Raw genomic sequence first — 19,318 nt, forward strand, 5'->3', positions numbered from 1 at the left:
GTTCAGTGATTTATAAACTAACAACAGTATTTTAAAGTCTATTCTTTGAGCTACAGGGAGCCAGTGGAGGGACTTTAAAACTGGTGTTAGATCTGACTGGATGCCAAAGAACTGCAAACATGTTTAAAAAGAAACAAATCATTGCAAATAAGACAAACAGATTTGGTTGTTTACTCTGTAAAAGTTATAAACATTTTGTTATTTAAAGGTGGAAACTCTGCAACAGGTGTTTTTGTCTATCCAACACGTCCTTCCATTACCTTCTATTTGTTAACAATGTCAATAAAACATTATCAGATAAATCACCTGTCTGTAGATGTTTTAACTGAGGAATCTTTTAATTAATTTATCATGGTATTTTTTTCTGTTTTTGATGTCAATATTCTGTAATCTCTGTGTGCTGATCCCAGACTTTAAAAGAGATTTTAAAACTCAATGAGATTTTCCTGGTGAATAAATTTTAAGTACTAATAAAAAAAGATTAAAACATTTTAATATAACAAAATATAAAACCATTTGATTGATTTCAAATACAGACATTCAGTATTTGTATTATTCGAACAAAAAGAACCAAAAACAAATAAAAGAAGCTCATATTATAACAAACATTTCTATAAACGTTTCGTGGGTCAATGTGGGATCTAAGATGTTTGTACAACTCAGACATGTTTTTGATTTCACATGCTAAAAAAAAAAAAATTAATTAACAACTCTCCAAAAAGAATCACCTCACCAACTATACATTATTAAACATTTAACGTCAGAAGTACAGCTAGAAAATTTAACTTTAGGAAAATTAATACAGATTTAACAACATCATGAAGTTAGGAACTTAATGCTCCAGACTAAATGTTTTACATATTTTTTATGACCTCAATATTTTCATCCTAAAACTCAGCTGGCACAGCAGGACAGAATCAAGTCCTTCATGTCTTTATTGTGGAAAAAAAATTAAATTGTGTTCTTTTCAAAAATTCTTGCAGGCATTATTTGAATAGAAAAGCCAAATAATGTGGAGATCACAAACTATTTTGGTGTCCTCAGATTTTGGTGTCCAAGGTTCTCATTTGTTAGGGTTTTGTTTGCTGTTGAAACAATTCAATAAACAGAAATGTTCAATACATTGTTTCCATGTCATGTAAATACATGATGTACTATAATAACACAATGTGTACATGGCACTGAAAAAGAAACAAGTTATAAAAATTGGATCTTACCGTTTTAGCAACAGTTTGTCTGATGAGGAACTGCTATGTGAACTTGAACTTGAACCAATCCTTAACCTGAGAAAATAGAAAATAAAAACATTTTGTGTGTATAGTAACATTTTATTTGACTGTTTTTCAGTTTCTTCTAACTGAAGCTGTGAGGTCTCTTACTGGCCCTTTCAGACAAAACCTCTATTAATGAAACTAAATCTCTGGCTCTGAGTTTGGTGATCTGTGGTTGTTTAAGGAGCCAAATGAACACAACATGGATTTAGCATTCTGCCATAAAGCAAATCACATTAAAATATCATGCAGAGATTTTCTCTGTACAATCATGCAGACTGGTTGCTGGTTCTCTGTTGCGTACTTCCAACACTGCCTCCTTTCATTTCCCCTCCTTCCTCCATTTTTATTATCTAGTAATAAGATCTGAAATCAGTCTCTCTGATTTAGTTCAGCTACAGAAAATTCAGTCTTGCAATTCTTACAATACAATTTGACAAGAGGTATTATTGAGATTTAATTTTGTCCAGTCTCACATAAGTTTTAAAAATGTACTGTGGATCACAGAAAACATTACAAATTGAGACAAAGACGACAAGAATATGATCAAACATTTTAAATACTTACTGGCATCAAGTCTAAGCTCTGAAATAAACAAAAAAGATTGATAAATGATTTGTTTATAATATTTTACATCTACAACAAGCAGAATCAAATATTTTTGCAAATTATAAAATAAATTAAGTGATTAAATACACTTGACAAGCCCTGAATATCATAATCTAAAACTCAGCAGTTTTATATTATCTGAGAGAACATTTAGCAGCTTTACTGTAGTTTCTCCTCTCTAGATAAAGTTAAATAAAACTTTATATAGGGAGGAGAAAACTCAATGTTGAAAACAATTGAGTTATTGTGGCCTGGGAGTTTTTTCCCCCTATTTTACATTCATTCAACAAAGATCCTGCTAAAACATCTTTCACTGTCTTCCATAAACTATCAGAAGGTTTGTTCATTTCTGAGATGCTGGTTATTATTATTCATAAATTATTATTAATAAGTTATTTATTAATAATAAATTATTTATTAATAATAAAGCATCTAAGAGGATTAGTTTTGCATTGGATGAAAAGTTATCTCAGCAACAGGCAACAATTTGTGCAATTGGGTGATTCCAGTCCTCGTGCTGGACATTGTTTGTGGTGTTCCCCAAGGATCAGTATTGGGACCAAAGTTGTTTATCTTATACATTAATGATATATGTAAGGTTTCCAAAATACTTAATTTTGTTTTATTTGCAGATGATACAAACATTTTTTGTACAGGTGAAAATTTACGGCAGCTTTTGATAGAAATGAATTTAGAGTTATATAAATTGAAAAAGTGGTTTGATATTAACAAATTATCACTAAATTTAGATAAAACTAAGTTTATGTTATTTGGGAATTGTAAAAGGCATAGTGATTTACAAATAATAATTGATAATGTGACTGTGGAGACAGTGACTGAAATTCGGTTTTTGGGAGTATTGATTAATAATAAGATCTGTTGGAAACCTCATAATAAATATGTTCAATCTAAAATAGCTAGAAGTATTGCAGTTCTCTCTAATGCTAGAACATTTCTAAACTCCTCTGCCCTTCATATTCTTTATTGTTCACTTATTTTGCCATATTTAAGTTACTGTGTGGAAGTTTGGGGTAACACTTACAAAACTTCACTTCAACCATTTTGCACATTACAGAAAAGAGCCATTCCAATAGTTCACAAGGTTGATTTTTATTGTCATACCAACAATCTATTTATAGATTCTTATTTTCTGAAATTCCCAGATTTGGTAGAGTTTCAAACTGCACAGTTTATGTATAAAGTAAGAAACAAATTATTACCAGAAAATATTCAAAAATGATTTCCTTGTAGAGTGGGGGGATATGACTATAGAGAAAACCTCAACTTCAGAACTTTATATGTTTGAACAACAATGAAGAGAATCTGCATTTCTGTCACTGGAGTGAAAATTTGGAATAAACTTACTAAAGAGCTGAAGCAAAGTCCAAGCATGAGATATTTTAAGAAAAGACTTAAAGTGGTTACTATTCAAAAGTATAAGGATGAACAGGGGTGATGAATTTGGCTGAGAATTACAGCACTGTGGATGCAATGGATGCAGGCGTGTGTATGTGTGTGTAAATATATGTGGGTGTGTAAATAGGCAAATATTATTTATGTATATATGCAGGTAGATGCGTATGTATACTGTATATATATGAGTGTATGTATTACTTTCATTTGGTTCAGGAAAACGTATTATAGTTATTATTGTTTTATTGTTTTGGAAAGGATACTCGAAATAGAAAGACTACTTATGCTATAAATTAATGATTGGAAAGGCGGTATGATTATATAAGTTAAACTTCATCATACTCCCTTTTATGGAGTGTGATGAAGGGTGATCCCTTTCATGGGGTCACCGATCACTGTATGATCGTTGACCCCATCATACAGTCACCGAATAAGTGGTGTATTTACATGTATTGAATATGTAAATATGTAAATTTGATAGGTAGTGTATTTACACTTAGAACCATGAAAGTCTTCTCTATTATGTTTGTTGGTGATATGTCTGTCTGAAATAAATTATCATTATCATTATTATTATTATATTGTATTGCTGCAGTTTTGTACATGTTTTGGTTTTGGTCATTCTTTACACACCTGCCACATTTTAATAACTTTGTACAGAGTAATACAGGGACCATTATTTAAATATCACATATAGCATTTTGTTACTCCTGTAAATAATGGAAGCTTTGCTTTAAAATCTAAAAATTTAAAAGGACTTTTACTTTAAAGTCCTTTAAAATCCATTGGACATCATTTTTAAACTTCAAAATGCCTCAGCAGATTTGTAGAGCAGACTGGCTTTAGTGCTGCTCTGTAGCCCAGTTTGTACACAAACTTCCTGACATCCTTCAATTTGTTCCTGTTGTTAATTAAATTTGGAATGTATTTAGTGAATTAGGCCTGATAGTCTGTCTTGGACATAGTTACATTTTCTGGCATTTAGGGAATCGTTGAGCTATTCAAAATTTGCAATACATTTTTAACAAAATATTAGAATTTTATGCAACTTTTTCTTCAATCTGTCCTGTGAACATTATTGTCGGAGAAGGTTCACTTTAATGTCTGTGACATCAAAACTGTAATGAGTTGAATGTGTTGATGTGAGCAGGAACTACTTGTGGTTTTAATTAGGTTTTATTTGTGTTTATTGTTGTCATTCCTGCAGACACAAAACCTCTGTGGTTTTTTATCAGCTCAACTCAAATCCTACAATTTAAGACAAAAAGACAACTGATTTCTGACCAGTTTTTATCATGTGACAAAGAATGAATCCAGTCATAATGAATTCAAAGTTTATCACTGACACAATAATAATGATGAGCATGAAGGTTGAATTTACTGTGAACAAAATAAAAAACAATGTAAACATATTAAACAAACATTTATGTGCTAAAATGAACAGCTTCAATGAGCCAGTGTAAATATTCAGACTATAAATCATTATATGCATTTAAAACAGCAAATTGTTGCTAATTTCTTTTATACTATTTTTATAGAACACCATCATATTCAATAACTACAATAAATATTACAATGAGTTTTGTTTGTCAAATTAAAAGTACCTCTTGAAAATAACATTTAAGCAAATATTAAACATACTTTTAATTAAGTTCACATTTCTGTTAAAAATATTTTACTACTTTGATAAGATATTTTAATCTTAGATAACTAGTTTACATTAGCTATAAGCAGAAAATTAACATAATTTGGAGAAATAAAGGTTTAAAAACAGAATTAAATGTGTAAATTACTTATAAAATGTTTCACCTCGTAAACCGAGTAACTGAAATAAATGAAACTTTCAATAAAATTCTCATTTATTAAATATGACTGAATATTCATTGTAATGTCAAGTTTCCATTGCAAATTGGTTAATTGTGATTCTGCAATGGAAAAACAATTAAAAGTTTTTTACTACATAAAATGTACAGATCTGCACTAATAAATTCAAGAACTAAAGCATTTCTACATCAAAGTGTATGATCTAAATTTTTAATTTTTCATTTTATTCTCACCTTCATTGGTCTTGATTTTGCTTTTCTCCAGGCTGGTGACAAGGCCTTCTCTGACACCAGTGAACTGAAACACACATTCATACCTCGTCCAGTCTTCAGGTGGAACAGATGAAAGATCAAGATAAATGCTCATCTGGAAGGTCCCATCATTGTTGGGGAGAATCTCTCCTTTCTCCACATCATCATGAATCTCCTCTCCATCTTTCCTCCAGAACATTTCTGTTTTGTTGGGGTAGAAACCTGTAGCGAAGCAACTGACTGGAGAGGATGAAAACCTCTGGAGAAAAGAAACTGAGGGAGGAACTGCAGAATATATAAGAAAACATTTTTAGTTTCTTTATAAAGATAAACAAAATTCCTTTGTAACTCATTTTTATGAGTTTATGTGTACATTACAATGTACATTTCAATATACTGTGAAAGGTTGGTAAGTTGATTTCTGATGTGGAAGGAAACAAATGATGACTGATATGACAAAGCAGGAAAAACTTGTTGCAAAGGCCAATAACTGCATGGAAACTCTGATGGAGATATTTATACAAAACAAGGTAAATAACAAGGTAAAACACATAAATACTTTACATTTTTAATACCTGTTTTCATCAGTGATCTCCTCCCATAATTCACATATTTCTTCAGCCACTCAACACATATATGAGTTACTTAGATCTTCTCATGTTCTACAGCAGCTCTATTATTATCCCACTTGTGTTTGGTGATGACAGCTTGTGGTTTTGGAGCGATCCATTCTTGTGTTTTTGGATCCAGTGTGATTAAATCTTCTCCATCATAACCAAACTGATCATAACCTTTGACCTCTCCAGTCTCCTCATCCCACTCACAGCCATACATCTGCTGAAAGACGTGAACTCCTGAGACAAAGAGACATCAGTGACTTTAAAATACATTCAATTAATTTGTTCCTAATGTATTTCAGTTTAATACTGTTTTATCCATTCATGACCCCCTCAAAAATGGTTTAATTTATCATGTGCTCATAATTTTTATGGGACAACAGCAACAAATAATGAAACATTTACTGCTATATGTTCCAATAGTTTAATGTTATGGAATTTAAGACAATTTTTATGATAATTTTTTAAAATATAGAGGAACACAGAAAAATACTAATTTGATTAAAATTTACTGGATCAAATCCAGATGTAAATACAGTCAAATGCACAATAACTAAAATCGTGTGTAAAATAATCACTGACATGATAATTTACACAAACAATGTGAGAAACCAAAAAATTATATGATATGTACAAAGTGAATCATGAACAAACCTTCAGTCTGGTTGAAACGTTGTTTGGCAATTTCTAGGTTTGCTTTGAAGGTTTGCTGTTTAGCCAGACATGTCTCTGTTTCCTCCTTCCAGTAATCTGGATGTTCTGAACTCAGTTCATTCATCCAATCCTGTTTAGGAATATTTTCATTTGTTCTGCTGTCACAGTAACTTATCTGAACTTCATCCACCAACCCAACAGAGACGTATGATGGGAAGTTTTCTATTCCTGAAGATGCCGTGTAGAAATACTTCAGAGAGTGGGTCACTGTAAGAAAAAGACATTTCTGAATATTTTAACTTTACTCTGTTATTACTCATATCTAACATAAACCCACTTCATCAGGTTCTGTGCTGATAGATAAAAAAATATATAAAACACATCTAGTTTTTTATACAGTTGGTTAAAGAATAAACACAGAAAAAGTTGAATGTGCTTTATAGAGTTTGCCAACATGAGCCAGTGACAACAAGTCTATTTCTGAAAACTGAACAGTCAGATCATGTGGTTCTGCACAAAAAGCAGAACAGAAACACAAGAGAGGAAAATGTCAGGAGGAAGATCGCTGCATTGATAATTATTGCATGTAAAGTAAGTGATTATAATTAGCAAAATAAAAACTGTTAACGTTTTATCAAATTCAGTGCTGTGTTTCATTTTGGCTGGTAGGTGTGGATGTGCCAAAACTTTCTTCAGTAATTAGAAACAAAACTAAAGTTATTATCTTTGGACCTAAAGAGGAACAATCTAGAGTCAATGCACAGCTTCAGTTATTACAACTAAAACCAGCAATCAGGCCTGAAACCTGGGAGTAGTGATGAACTCTGACCTGAACCTTCAGAGTCACATGAAGACAGTTACAAAGTCGGCCTTCTATCACCTGAAGAACATTTCCAGGATTAAAGGACTAATGTCTCAGCCAGATCTAGAGATCCTAGAGCTCCTTTAAATCTAGACTAAAAACCCAGATGGTTAGAGTTGCTTTTGAAAGGAATCATGAAACATTAATCAATAATCAGATGTGTAATGATAACAAAATGTAATGTTGACTCTGTGCTCTATGACTGTATTTTTGTGTTTTTATGATGTAAAGCATTTTGAAATCCCTTACTGCTGAAAGGTGCTATACAAATAAAAATTGATTGATTGATTGATTGATTGATTGATTGATTGATTGGTATTAGTAGAAGAAAGGCTAAACTCTAACTGAAGAAGCATTAAAATCTGAAAAAAATTGGGCCTTACAATGTGAATTGAAAATCCTCAATAAGTCTTAAACTTTATCCAAAATGTTTATTAGATTGTGGAATAAGAGCAATAAACTCACTAACGGCCATTTTACATGTCGCCAACCCAACATTGTTATGACTTAACATGCAGCCATTTTGGATATAGCCCAAGTCGATCATCTAGACAATGTAAAAAAATAATAACATAGGGTTTAAAAAAGTAAGAAAAAAACTTAACATCCGGTCCACTTTGTTAAATTTTAGACAATTATATTTTAAATAAGTGAGTAAAATGTTTAAAATTCAGCATCCAGTACCAGGACCTATTATCAAACAAACACACAGTTCTTAAATAACACTGATCTCTAAATATTTAAAATGTTTAACTCACCTGCGGTAGAACCTTGAATTCCCACTAGAATCAGAAAGATTAAAGGCGTCATTTCGCCGATGAACAGGCTTAGCTCCAGTTTCAAGCAGATTATTTCCTCGTTCGTGTGAAGAGACGGAAAAGTTAGACAAGAAAGAAGAAGCAGGTCAGGCGTGTATCTGAAGATCAGCAGGATTGAGAGTCACTTAAATCTGGGTTAAATAGCGTTAAGGAAGTGAAAGTTCAGTTTGGAAGGGAAATTAAAATATCAGACAAAATGCACTAAATGTAGTGTTCAATGTAAAAAAAAAAAGTTTGAACGATGTTTTTAAATTTTTTTGTTAAAATAAGAAAGACTGAATATAAGATGTAGATTAAAATTTATTTCACAAATTCCCTTCTTCCTTGTTTCCTATATATATTTTTTATTTCTCTTAAGTTCCTGTTTATATATTTATAGTGTCATTTATTTGGGGGGGAAAAAAGCCCAAAAATTGTATAATAATTTTAGGTTGTTTTAAAAATAAATTTGCTTGTTACATGTCTAAAAATATTACGCAACAATGAAAATTGTCACAAAATATTTTGGTTAGTCAGTGTCTGGTCACAGACTAACCAAACTAAACTCAAACCATTGGAAAGTCTCTATTCAGTTTAAATTCAAAAATACTTTATTGATCTCAAAGGAAAATTAAATGTAGCTTTAACTCATTAATTGAGATTACATTCCCTAAACTTTTGCTGACTCCTCGTCAGGGCATGAAGTTCATCCATCCTGTTCGCTGTAATCCTGTTCGGATTACAGCGAATCCAGGTTCCAAGGCGCAGATGAAGCAGCAGCTCACAGGATCTGTTACGGCCCAACACCTTGTTTCTGTGTGTGCATCCACAGCACAGCTTTCCTTTCTTCTAGAAATGGTTATTGTAACATTGTTTTGCTTTTAAAAATGAGCTTAATTGCTTTTGAATCTGTACTTTTATTAGTACAGGAAGACTGCACTAATACAGTATTAATATTTTCCATTTAAATCTTTACTAATACAGTCTCTGTTACAACTTTATTAGAGAAAATTATGCAAATATTGACACGTCTAGAAATTAAATTAGGACGTGTCATCATCATCACTGTAATGCAAATCATAGCCCAGTTTTTAATATTCAACAGATATTAATATCTTGGTAGCTAATTGGATCAGAACAGTTTAACATATATAAATTTGTTATGTTACATTAACCACAAAAGTATCTACTATCTCCATTTAAATCTGATTCATGTGTTACATCTGATTTACTCTTATTTATATGTCTGCAGCTGGCATATTAATCACTGATTCTTTCACATAAGTAAACTTAGAAACCAGACAAAATGCAGATAAACTCCACTGGTCAGAATTATTGTTTGAATAAAAAGTTTATTATTATTTACAGAACCCAAAACAATGGCAACACTTTTCTAGACAAAAATGTCAAAACTACTTCATTTAACAGTATTTGAAACAGTTTATTTGTACATTTCAGCAACAAGGCAGTTCAAAGTGCTTTGCTTTATAAATACACAAAAATACAAAGTCATAAAAAACTCAATCAACAATTAAAACACTGCATTTTATCAAGTGGCATCATTACCCATCAGAATGTAACACACAGTTGGATAAAGCATTCATTATCCAACAAGCTTATCTGCTTATCCCTTGTGAGGTCAGGAAGGTGCTGGTACCACCAACAGGTGAGAGGCGGAGCCACCATGGACTGGTCACCAGTCCATCACAGGCATTTGAACCAGTTATTGTTAATGTTCCTCAATTTTAAAACTGGATTCATAACATCCAGTTTTAACAACAGTAACATTTCAGCAACACATTTCTTGTGTCAGTTTAGACTATTGATGAATCGACAGAGAGAATAAAACAAAGATTTATTTACAAAGAAATGTTGGAATTAAACACATTTAACTAAACAGGTAAATTTACAGAAAGCTGAGAAAAAATCAAAACTTGTCTGTTTAAGACTAAATTCCAAGTGACCCAAAGATAAATCCAAACACAGAAATGGCTCAAAATTTAAATGATTTTTGTCTCCTTTTCATTTTCTTTTTGTTTTGATTTTTCAGCTGTAAGAAACTTGCTTTGAGTTTTTGTTTTCCTTTCTGGGTGTTTTTCTTTTTAACATTTTTAAACAGGAAGCAGTTTTTTCAATATAATCAATTAAAGCAAGCCGTCAAATCAAAAATAGACATCAATAACTTTCACCTAGGACAACCGTCCCTATTTGACAGCATCAACAAAATCACAGAGTCTACAAAAACACTCTCAAACCTAAACAAACTAAAATCTTCTACCAATAATGCACCTCAAATTCTGATCACTAAATGGGAAAAGATCATACTATCCACACAGATAATCAATTTTGGAATAATGTCTGCCATAATATTTTCAGCATATCCAACAACTCCAAGATATCATTGATACAATATAAAATAATCCATAGAAAACAAATCACAGAGCCCAGGATGCACATAAAGAGCCTTACAGACTCAGACATTTACACACACAGTTCACTAAATACAGCTGATGACCAGCTCCAACCATTCTGGCTCTGTCCACCAAAACTAAACTTCTGGAAAGAAATAATCACCAAACTGTCTCAAATCTCTGGCCACAACATCCCACAATCCCCTCTGTCTGTTTACTTGGTAATCTGGATGAACTGAACATGAACTCGATCAGACCCAAACTCCTGCTTGTGGCCCTGACTATCGCCAAGAAAACAATACAGATTAACTGAAACATAGGAAAAAATCAGCACCTCACAATGTCTAGATCTACTTACATAACAGATATCAATGGAGCAACAGTTGGCAATACATATAAACTAATTCAAATAGTTCAATAAAATATATTCTGTGTTTTTAGATGACATTTCATTGCCGGTGAGTTAATGCCGAGGCAGAGGATCAAGGGAGAAGAGGGAAATCAGAGAGCCAAATAATAAGACTCAGTGTTTTTTCCTTTTTCTTTATTCTTTATTTATTTATTCTTTGTTCTTGCACATACTTTTACTTAATTATTTTCTATATGTTTGCTTTGTTCAACATTCATCAACTCACTTCTTGGTGTTGACCTGTTTTGGTTTTTTCATGCTTGTCGAAGGAATCTGGTTTCTTCTGGAGGCCGACCGTTCACCACAGCTATAAAGTCAAAAAGTGTGAATAAATGTAAAATATACAGAAAGATCTCCAGCAACATAAGATAGAAATACTTTCAGAAAATACAGATAGTGAGTGGTTTTATTTGTTTACTTACGAGAAGGTGGACGCCTGGCTGAAACAGTGAAAAAGAGCAACTTTAGATCTTACCTTTTAAAAAAAAATTTATTTTCTGCTTTATTTTTACAGAAATCACACAGTGGCCATTTTTAGGTGAAAATACCTCTAAGCAAATAATTCACTACTAATTTAACTGGGCTAAATTTAGTAGTTATGTGATCTAAAAGTCAGACATTTTTGAACATCTAGAATCAGTTTTAGCCAACATTAAAATTTAAATAACATTAAAAAAGAAATTAGTCTCAGACTCAAGGCTCCTAAGTTACTGTCCAAGTCCTCCTACCAGATAAGTTACAGAATATTATAATATATTAATTCAATGACTGTGTTGTGTGATTATTATCTTAATGTTATGGCTAAATTGAGAAGTTTTTTGCAATTAGAAAGGATCCATTTCTCAGATATTTTTTTGAACGCTGAATAATTTCTGTTTGTAACAAACTTGGTCACAGAAGAGATGCTGCTGCATGAGAGTCATTTCTGTTTGGAAATTACAATTCATGCCAATTAACTGACATTTATATTTTTATGAAAACAAACTGAACTTCATCTCCGGTGACATCCAACAGCAGCATGTACAGCTACACTTTTAATTCCAGTTCAGTATAAATAACATTTCATCATGAACTTACAAGCATCCAATACATTTTTGGTTCAAATATTTAAAAAAATAATAATAATTTTTTGCACACTGATATTATTGCCACAAAAGTACAAAACTGGTTCATACTGAATCAAACGAGGCTATTGCTCAGCTCAAATTTTCTGGTATTTTTAAATTATTTGCAGCTTTTTCATGGACTTAAACCTAATTTCCAACCACTTTTAAAGCAGGAAGTCTTGCTTGGTCTATGCTCAGATAAAATGGCTCTAAACTACAGATACACATGGATGCATCATTGACTCATGTCTAAATTAAGTCTATATTTAGATTTACCATTTAAATCAGGTCTATTTGTATCTAAAAACCAACAATCAAAATATCCATTTCTCACCGTTGTTCTTCTGGTTGTAAAGAATGAATCCAATCACAGCAATGAGACCGAGGACAGTCACAAAAAGAACAAAGGTGATGATCACAATGGGGATATTTGCTGTTGAGAAAACAAACCAGGTCACATTCAGAGAGAATAACAGGTTTCATCATGTTTCTTATCCCACTTTGTCTAAACATCATGATGTTTTTCATCTTTTGCTTGTTCTGATTTCTGTTCTCTTGATTTTTCTTGTACTAAACACAAACACCTCAAATATTCAATGTATCGTTTTTCAGTCATTTTTAAAAATTGTTCACCTAATTAGAATATAAATGGATTTTCAAGTTTTATAAATGAATGTAGAGAAAGTTACACAAAGACAAATATAACCTAAAACCAATAAGGTAAACAGTTTCAGATGAAGCTGGTGTTGATTTTACACTTGTAAAAACAAAAAGAAGCACAAACACTTAGAGCAGATTGTATTAGCAGCAAATCACTTGTTTTAACTTTTATTTTATGGTACATGCTTAGATAATAATCCCGAGATAAAAGATTGTGTCTCTGACCTAAAACTGAATGTAAATCTAAAAACACAATCAATCAGTCAGAACATTGTATTAATCAGATATTTAACAGCAAACAAACATGGCATTTTATATAATTACTTACATTCATTGGTCAAGATTCTTGTTTTCTCCAGTCTATTGGTGATGTCATTGACTCCAGAGAGCTGAAACACACATTCATACTTGTTCCAGTCTTCAGTTGCAACAGATGACAGATCGATGTTAACGCTCATCTGGAAGGTTCCATCATTGTTGGGCTTGATCTCTCCTTTTTCCACACCATCATGAATCTCCTCTCCATCTTTCCTCCAGAACATTTCTGCTCTGTTGGGGTAGAAACCTGTAGCGAAGCAACTGACTGGAGAGGATGGAGATTTCTGGAGGAGAGACACTGATGGAAGATCTGCAGAGAACATGGAGCAAACATTTTTAGTTATTTTATAAATATACACATAATTTTTACCAACTAATTTATATTAACAATATAGATTTCAGTTTACAGAGAAAACTTGATTTATGAACAACTCATTAAAAACAGGTTGAAAAGGCCTATATCGCCATGGAAACTGATGAAGTTTATATAAAACAAGGGGAATGTATAAATGTAACTATGTGCATTAAACTATGTTATGTTTTGTATTACCTGTTCTCATCAGTGATCTCCTCCCATAGTTGACATATTTCCTCAGCCACTCAACACATGTCTGAGTTAAGTACTCATTCTCATGTTCTAAATCATTTCTATCATTGTTCCATCTGTTTGCTGTGATGACAGCTTGTGTTCTTGGAGCGATCCATTGTTGTGTATTTGAGTCCAGTATAATTAAATCTTCTCCATCATAACCAAACTCATCATAACCTTTGACCTCTCCGGTCTCATCGTCCCACTCACAGCCATACATCTGCTGATATATGTGTTCTCCTGAGACAAAGAGACATCAGTGAGTTTAAAATACATTCAATTAATTTGTTCCTAATGTATTTCAGTGTAAGACTGTTCTATCAAAAATAAACTCCTAAAATTTTGCAAAATTAATTAAATAAATACTTTGAACAAAATGCCAACTTTGCATTTATGCTCCCTCTCAAAAATAGTTAATTTTGTTCATCATGTGTTCATAACTCCAAATGGGACAATAGCTACAAATAATTAAACAGTTACTGCTTTATGTTCCAAAATGTAATGTTATGGTTTTAAGGCAGGAATTGTTATAGAAACAGTTTCCAATGATCAAGTTTCAGAATACAGAGGAACGCAGAAAAACTTGTTGGAAATTTACTGGATTAGAAACAGAAGTAAAAACCTTTAGATGCACAATAACTAAAATCATGTATAAAATAATAACTGATATGATAATTTACACAAACAATGTGGGAAACCTAAAAATTATATGATATGTACAAAGTGAACCATGAACAAACCTCCAGTCTGGTTGAAACGATGTTTAGCAATTTCTAGGTTGCCTTTGAGGAATCGCTGTTTAACCCAACATGTCTCTGTTTCCTCCTCCCAGTAATTTGGATGTTTTGAATTCACTTTATTCATCCAATCCTGTTTAGGAATATTTTCATTTGTTCTGCTGTCACAGTAACTTATCTGAACTTCATCCACCAACCCAACAGAGACGTATGATGGGAAGTTTTCTATTCCTGAAGATGCCGTGTAGAAATACTTCAGAGAGTGGGTCACTGTAAGAAAAAGACATTTCTGAATATTTTAACTTTACTCTGTTATTACTCATATCTAACATAAACCCATTTCATCAGGTTATGTTCTGACAGATGAAAAAATATAAAACACATCTAGTTTTTTATATTTGTTTACTTATCTGTCCATAACTTTTAAAAGTTTTAAACAGGGAAATTTAGCAACAACACAAGCTCACGTTGAAATAATGAATCTAACCTTTTGAAATGTTGAATATCTTTGCTAAATTGTGATAATTTTGTTATCTGTATACATTACATTTTCATCACACATTAATAATTGTTAAGATTCCTTATATCAAACCCCAGCTTGACCAAACTAACCATCACAATATTTAATGTTATTATTCTAAAACTTTTCTTATATCAACAGCAAAACCTTTCTCCATGTGGAAATCAGAAATTATTTCAACCTTTAAAATTGTTAAAAGTGTCTCTCTTAAGCTTTTAATGGATTTCATTTTTTATTTTTAAGGAAATAAAAGGTCCCCTGGAAACATTTTATTCTTTAAACTGTTAGCAGATAAAGACACATCTGCTAACAGTTTTCTGGAGTTGATAACAGTTGATAATTGTTTTAAATACTCTATCCATCCATCTATTTTCTAACACCCTTGTCCCCAGTGGGTTCAGGAATTAAATGTTGTTGCAACTCATATCAATTCAAATTCTTCAGAGTTATCGTAGAGGGTAATGGCTGTATTTCCTGTAGCAGTCTGTATTACAGCAAATCTGAAGAGGTCTCTAATTGACGACACGCCATTTTACCAAGACAGTCTAATGAAGAGGATGGTCTGGGTTGTCCATAATTTTCTTGATTTTATGAAGAATCCCTCTTTGAATCATCATCTCCAGATAATATAGTTGTTATCAACAAGGACAGAGCAAACTGGACTTCCTGAGGAAACTACGATCCTTCAAGGTTTGCAGCAAGATGCTGCAGATCTTCTATCAGTCTATAGTTGAGAGCGTCATCTCTTCAGCCATCATCTATTGGGGCAGCAGCATCAGAACCTGGAACTTAAAAAGGCTCAACAGCCTGATAGAGAAGGTGGTTCTGTTCTGGTTCTGGTCCTGTTCTGGGGATGACTGTGGAACCTCTGGAGATGATAATGCAAAGAAGGATTTTACATAAAATCAAGAAAATTACGGAAAACCCAGACCATCTTCTACATGAGACTGTCTTGGGAAAACAGAGTGTCTTCAGTCAGAGGCTTCTTCAAATTCACTGCAAGACAGACTGCTACAAGAGATCTTTCCTGCCAACAACCATCATCATCTACAGTAACTCTGAAGAATATTAACCAATGAGTTACAACAAAACTTAATGTCTCTTTGGGATCAACAAAGTATTTTGGGGACCGCTGCTCTAACTGAAAAAGCATTAAAATCTGAAAAAAAACGGGCCTTACAATGTGAATTGAAAATCCTCAATAAGTTTTAAACTTTATCCAAAATGTTTATTAGATTGTGCAATAAGCGTTATAAACTCACTAACGGCCATTTTACATGTCGCCTAACCCAACATTGTTATGACTTAACATGCAGCCATTTTAGATATAGCCCAAGTCGATCATCTAGACAATGTAAAAATAATAATAACATAGGGTTTAAAAAAAGTAAGAAAAAAACTTAACAGCCGGTCCATTTTGTTTAATTTTAGACAATTATATTTTAAATAAGTGAGTAAAATGTTTAACATTCAGCATCCAGTTCCAGGACCTATTATCAAACAAACACACAGTTCTTATAACAACACTGATCTTTAAATATTTAAAATGTTTAACTCACCTGCGGTAGAACCTTGAATTCCCACTAGAATCAGAAAGATTAACATCATTTCGCCGATGTCGCTTTACATGCTGAGCTCCAGTTTCAAGCAGATTATTTCCTCTTCCGTGAGAACAGACTGAAAAGTCAAGCAAGGAAGAAGAAACAGGTAGGGTGTGTGTCTGAAGATCACCTGTCAGCTGAGCCAATCAGAACGTCCTGGGTGCAAGTGTCACTTAAATCTGGGTTAAATAGCGTGATAAAGGTTTGTTTACGAAAGTGAAAGTTAACTGTTATCTGTTAGGAAAACTTCAATGGAAGATGGAATCTGATATTTTTCTATTCAGTTCAGTTTGGAAGGGAAATTAAAATATCAGACACAATGCACTAAATGTGTTCAATGTAAAAACAAGTTTGAACGATGTTTTTTTTTTGTTTTGTTAAAATAAGGAAGACTGAAGATTAGATGTAGATTAAAATTTATTTCACAAATTCCTTTTTCCCTGTTTCCTTTATTTTATTTTATTTTTAATTTCTCTTAATTTCTTGTTTATATATTTATAGTGTCATTTATTTGGGGAAAAAATGCCCCAAAATTTAATAATAACTTTAGGTTGTTTTAAAAATAAATTTGCTTGTTACATGTCTAAAAATATTACACAATAATGAAAATTGTCACAAAATATTTTGGTTAGTCAGTGTCTGGTCACAGACTAACCAAACTAAACTCAAACCATTGGAAAGTCTTTATTCAGTTTAAATTCAGAAATACTTTATTGATCCCAAAGGAAAATTAAATGCAGCTTTAACTCATTAATTCAGATTACATTCCCTAAACTTTTGCTGACTCCTCGTCAGGGCATGAAGTTCATCCATCCTGTTCGCTGTAATCCAGGTTCAACACCTGGTTACCAAATTACATTGTTGCTGCTCTCCTGAGCTGCATACAAAAGGTGATGAAGTTGTGTCACTTCCTGTTTCCTCACTTCCTGTGTCAGACTGAGAAGCCTGTTTGAAAGGGTTTCAAACCTTTTTACAATCAGCAGTGAGTTTCTCGTGTTCAGTAATCAGTAAAGCCTCTTATTGATCGAACCGATCTTATAAAATCATCTCCCAAACTCTCTTTTTGCTGCCAGTTAAAGCTAAATATGTTAGCTCTGCTCTAACTAACCACAGCAGCTGCCCACCAGAACACAAACTTTGGACCCATTTACACTTTGAAAAACAAGGTTTGTACTATTTAATGATTTTGTCTTATGTAATAGGATGAAAACAAGTAATTGCAATAATATATTTATTGTTTTCTGTTAAAACAAGATGAAAGCTAAAGGTAACCAATCATTTGTTTTGGTAATTTTAAGTTAAAGTGTTGTTCAACCAAATGACTGTTTTTTTTTATCTACATCTCAGATTTTTTATTTTTATTTTTTGGACTGACTTTATTTCCCTGTAGGATCTCTGCTTATTTGTTTTGCTCCTGATTTGATTACAATTAATTTCCTCATTTAAACGTCGTCTTTGGGGTCAATAGGATCATTTTCTTGTGATGAGAACCTCCTGAACCTCGACTATGAAATTAAACTATTCAGTTTGGTTAAGAAACCCAGTAATCTGGTTACACAGGTAATAATCTCATGTTACCCGTTATGATAAATGAAAGAGATGGTTTGAACTTTCTCCTTCTGTCTCTCCTCTTTGCTCCTGCACACAGGGAAAAAGTTCAGCTTCAGATAAATGTTGTTTCCAGCAACATCTGAACTTAATTGAAGAGGATCATTTTGAAGAACAACAATGAGTGTAACCATGGTTACACATCAACTGCACTGGGATATTGAGTTCCAGTACATTAATATTATTATATTAATGTTTATAATGGGGGGTAAATTGAGTTCATCTCGTTTCATGGTGTAAAAACTGACTTGATGTTTGGACCTGAACCATCTCTCTCAAACACTGACTTTTCTACAATACTCTAACTTTGCCTGATAGATATAAATATGATACTAAAATAATTGTTGTATGAAGTTATGAAAATCTGATAATTTATAAATACATTACATTATACTGCCCACCTCTGGTTGTCATTAGTTTGTACTCAGTGGTGTTGGATGTTGATGTAAAACTTTATCATTTTTCCACTATAATAATCAAAGGTTTTCCAAAAAAGATTTTACTGGTTCACAATATTGCAGAGAATCTTTCTTCACTGCTGCCTGCTGGAACATCAAGGCCTACAAAAGTTCACCTTGGAGATCCAAAATGGCTGCTGAGTCCTTCACTGCTGACGGCTCATCCCCTTCAAGTGAAGGAATTTGTCTTTAATATTTTAGTAATTGTAATTTCTTTTCCAAGGCGCAGATGAAGCAGCAGCTCACAGGATCTGTTACGGCCCAACGCCTTGTTTCTGTGTGAGCATCCACAGCACAGCTTTCCTTTCTTCTAGAAATGGTTATTGTAACATTGTTTTGCTTAAAAAGGAGCTTAATTGATTTTGAATCTATACTTTTATTAGTACAGGAAGACTGCACTAATACAGTATTAATATTTTCCATTTAAATCTTTACTAATACAGTCTCTGTTACAACTTTATTAGAGAAAATTATGCAAATATTGACATGGCTAGAAATTAAATTAGGATGTGTCATCATCATCACTGTAATGCAAATCATAGCCCAGTTTTTAATATTCAACAGTTAGATATTAATATCTTGGTAGCTAATTGGATCAGAACA

The 19,318-nt window shown here is 32.5% G+C and overlaps 1 protein-coding gene and 1 pseudogene across 2 annotated transcripts; both read right to left on the reverse strand.

The window, feature by feature from the left end:
- Positions 1 to 1,880: 1,880 nt before the first annotated feature.
- Positions 1,881 to 8,409, reverse strand: LOC102226453 (annotated as a pseudogene).
- A 1,221-nt stretch (positions 8,410 to 9,630) lies between these two features.
- LOC102221188 (H-2 class I histocompatibility antigen, Q9 alpha chain-like) lies at positions 9,631 to 16,752 on the reverse strand. Of its 2 annotated transcripts, none has more exons than XM_023344398.1 (7): positions 16,608 to 16,752; positions 14,532 to 14,798; positions 13,753 to 14,031; positions 13,213 to 13,512; positions 12,559 to 12,657; positions 11,541 to 11,554; positions 9,631 to 11,425 (listed from the first exon to the last, which is right to left on the reverse strand). In XM_023344398.1, the coding sequence occupies exons 1-7, from the start codon at positions 16,654 to 16,656 to the stop codon at positions 11,417 to 11,419; spliced, it is 1,017 nt and encodes a 338-aa protein (XP_023200166.1). In that variant the 5' UTR covers positions 16,657 to 16,752; the 3' UTR covers positions 9,631 to 11,416. The 2 variants fall into 2 exon arrangements, with proteins under 2 accessions (XP_023200166.1, XP_023200165.1); XM_023344397.1 differs by having other exon boundaries at positions 11,541 to 11,558; positions 16,608 to 16,751.
- Positions 16,753 to 19,318: the final 2,566 nt, after the last annotated feature.

Source organism: Xiphophorus maculatus, chromosome 13, assembly GCF_002775205.1.
Source record: "Xiphophorus maculatus strain JP 163 A chromosome 13, X_maculatus-5.0-male, whole genome shotgun sequence".
Classification (NCBI taxonomy): Eukaryota; Metazoa; Chordata; class Actinopteri; order Cyprinodontiformes; family Poeciliidae; genus Xiphophorus; species Xiphophorus maculatus.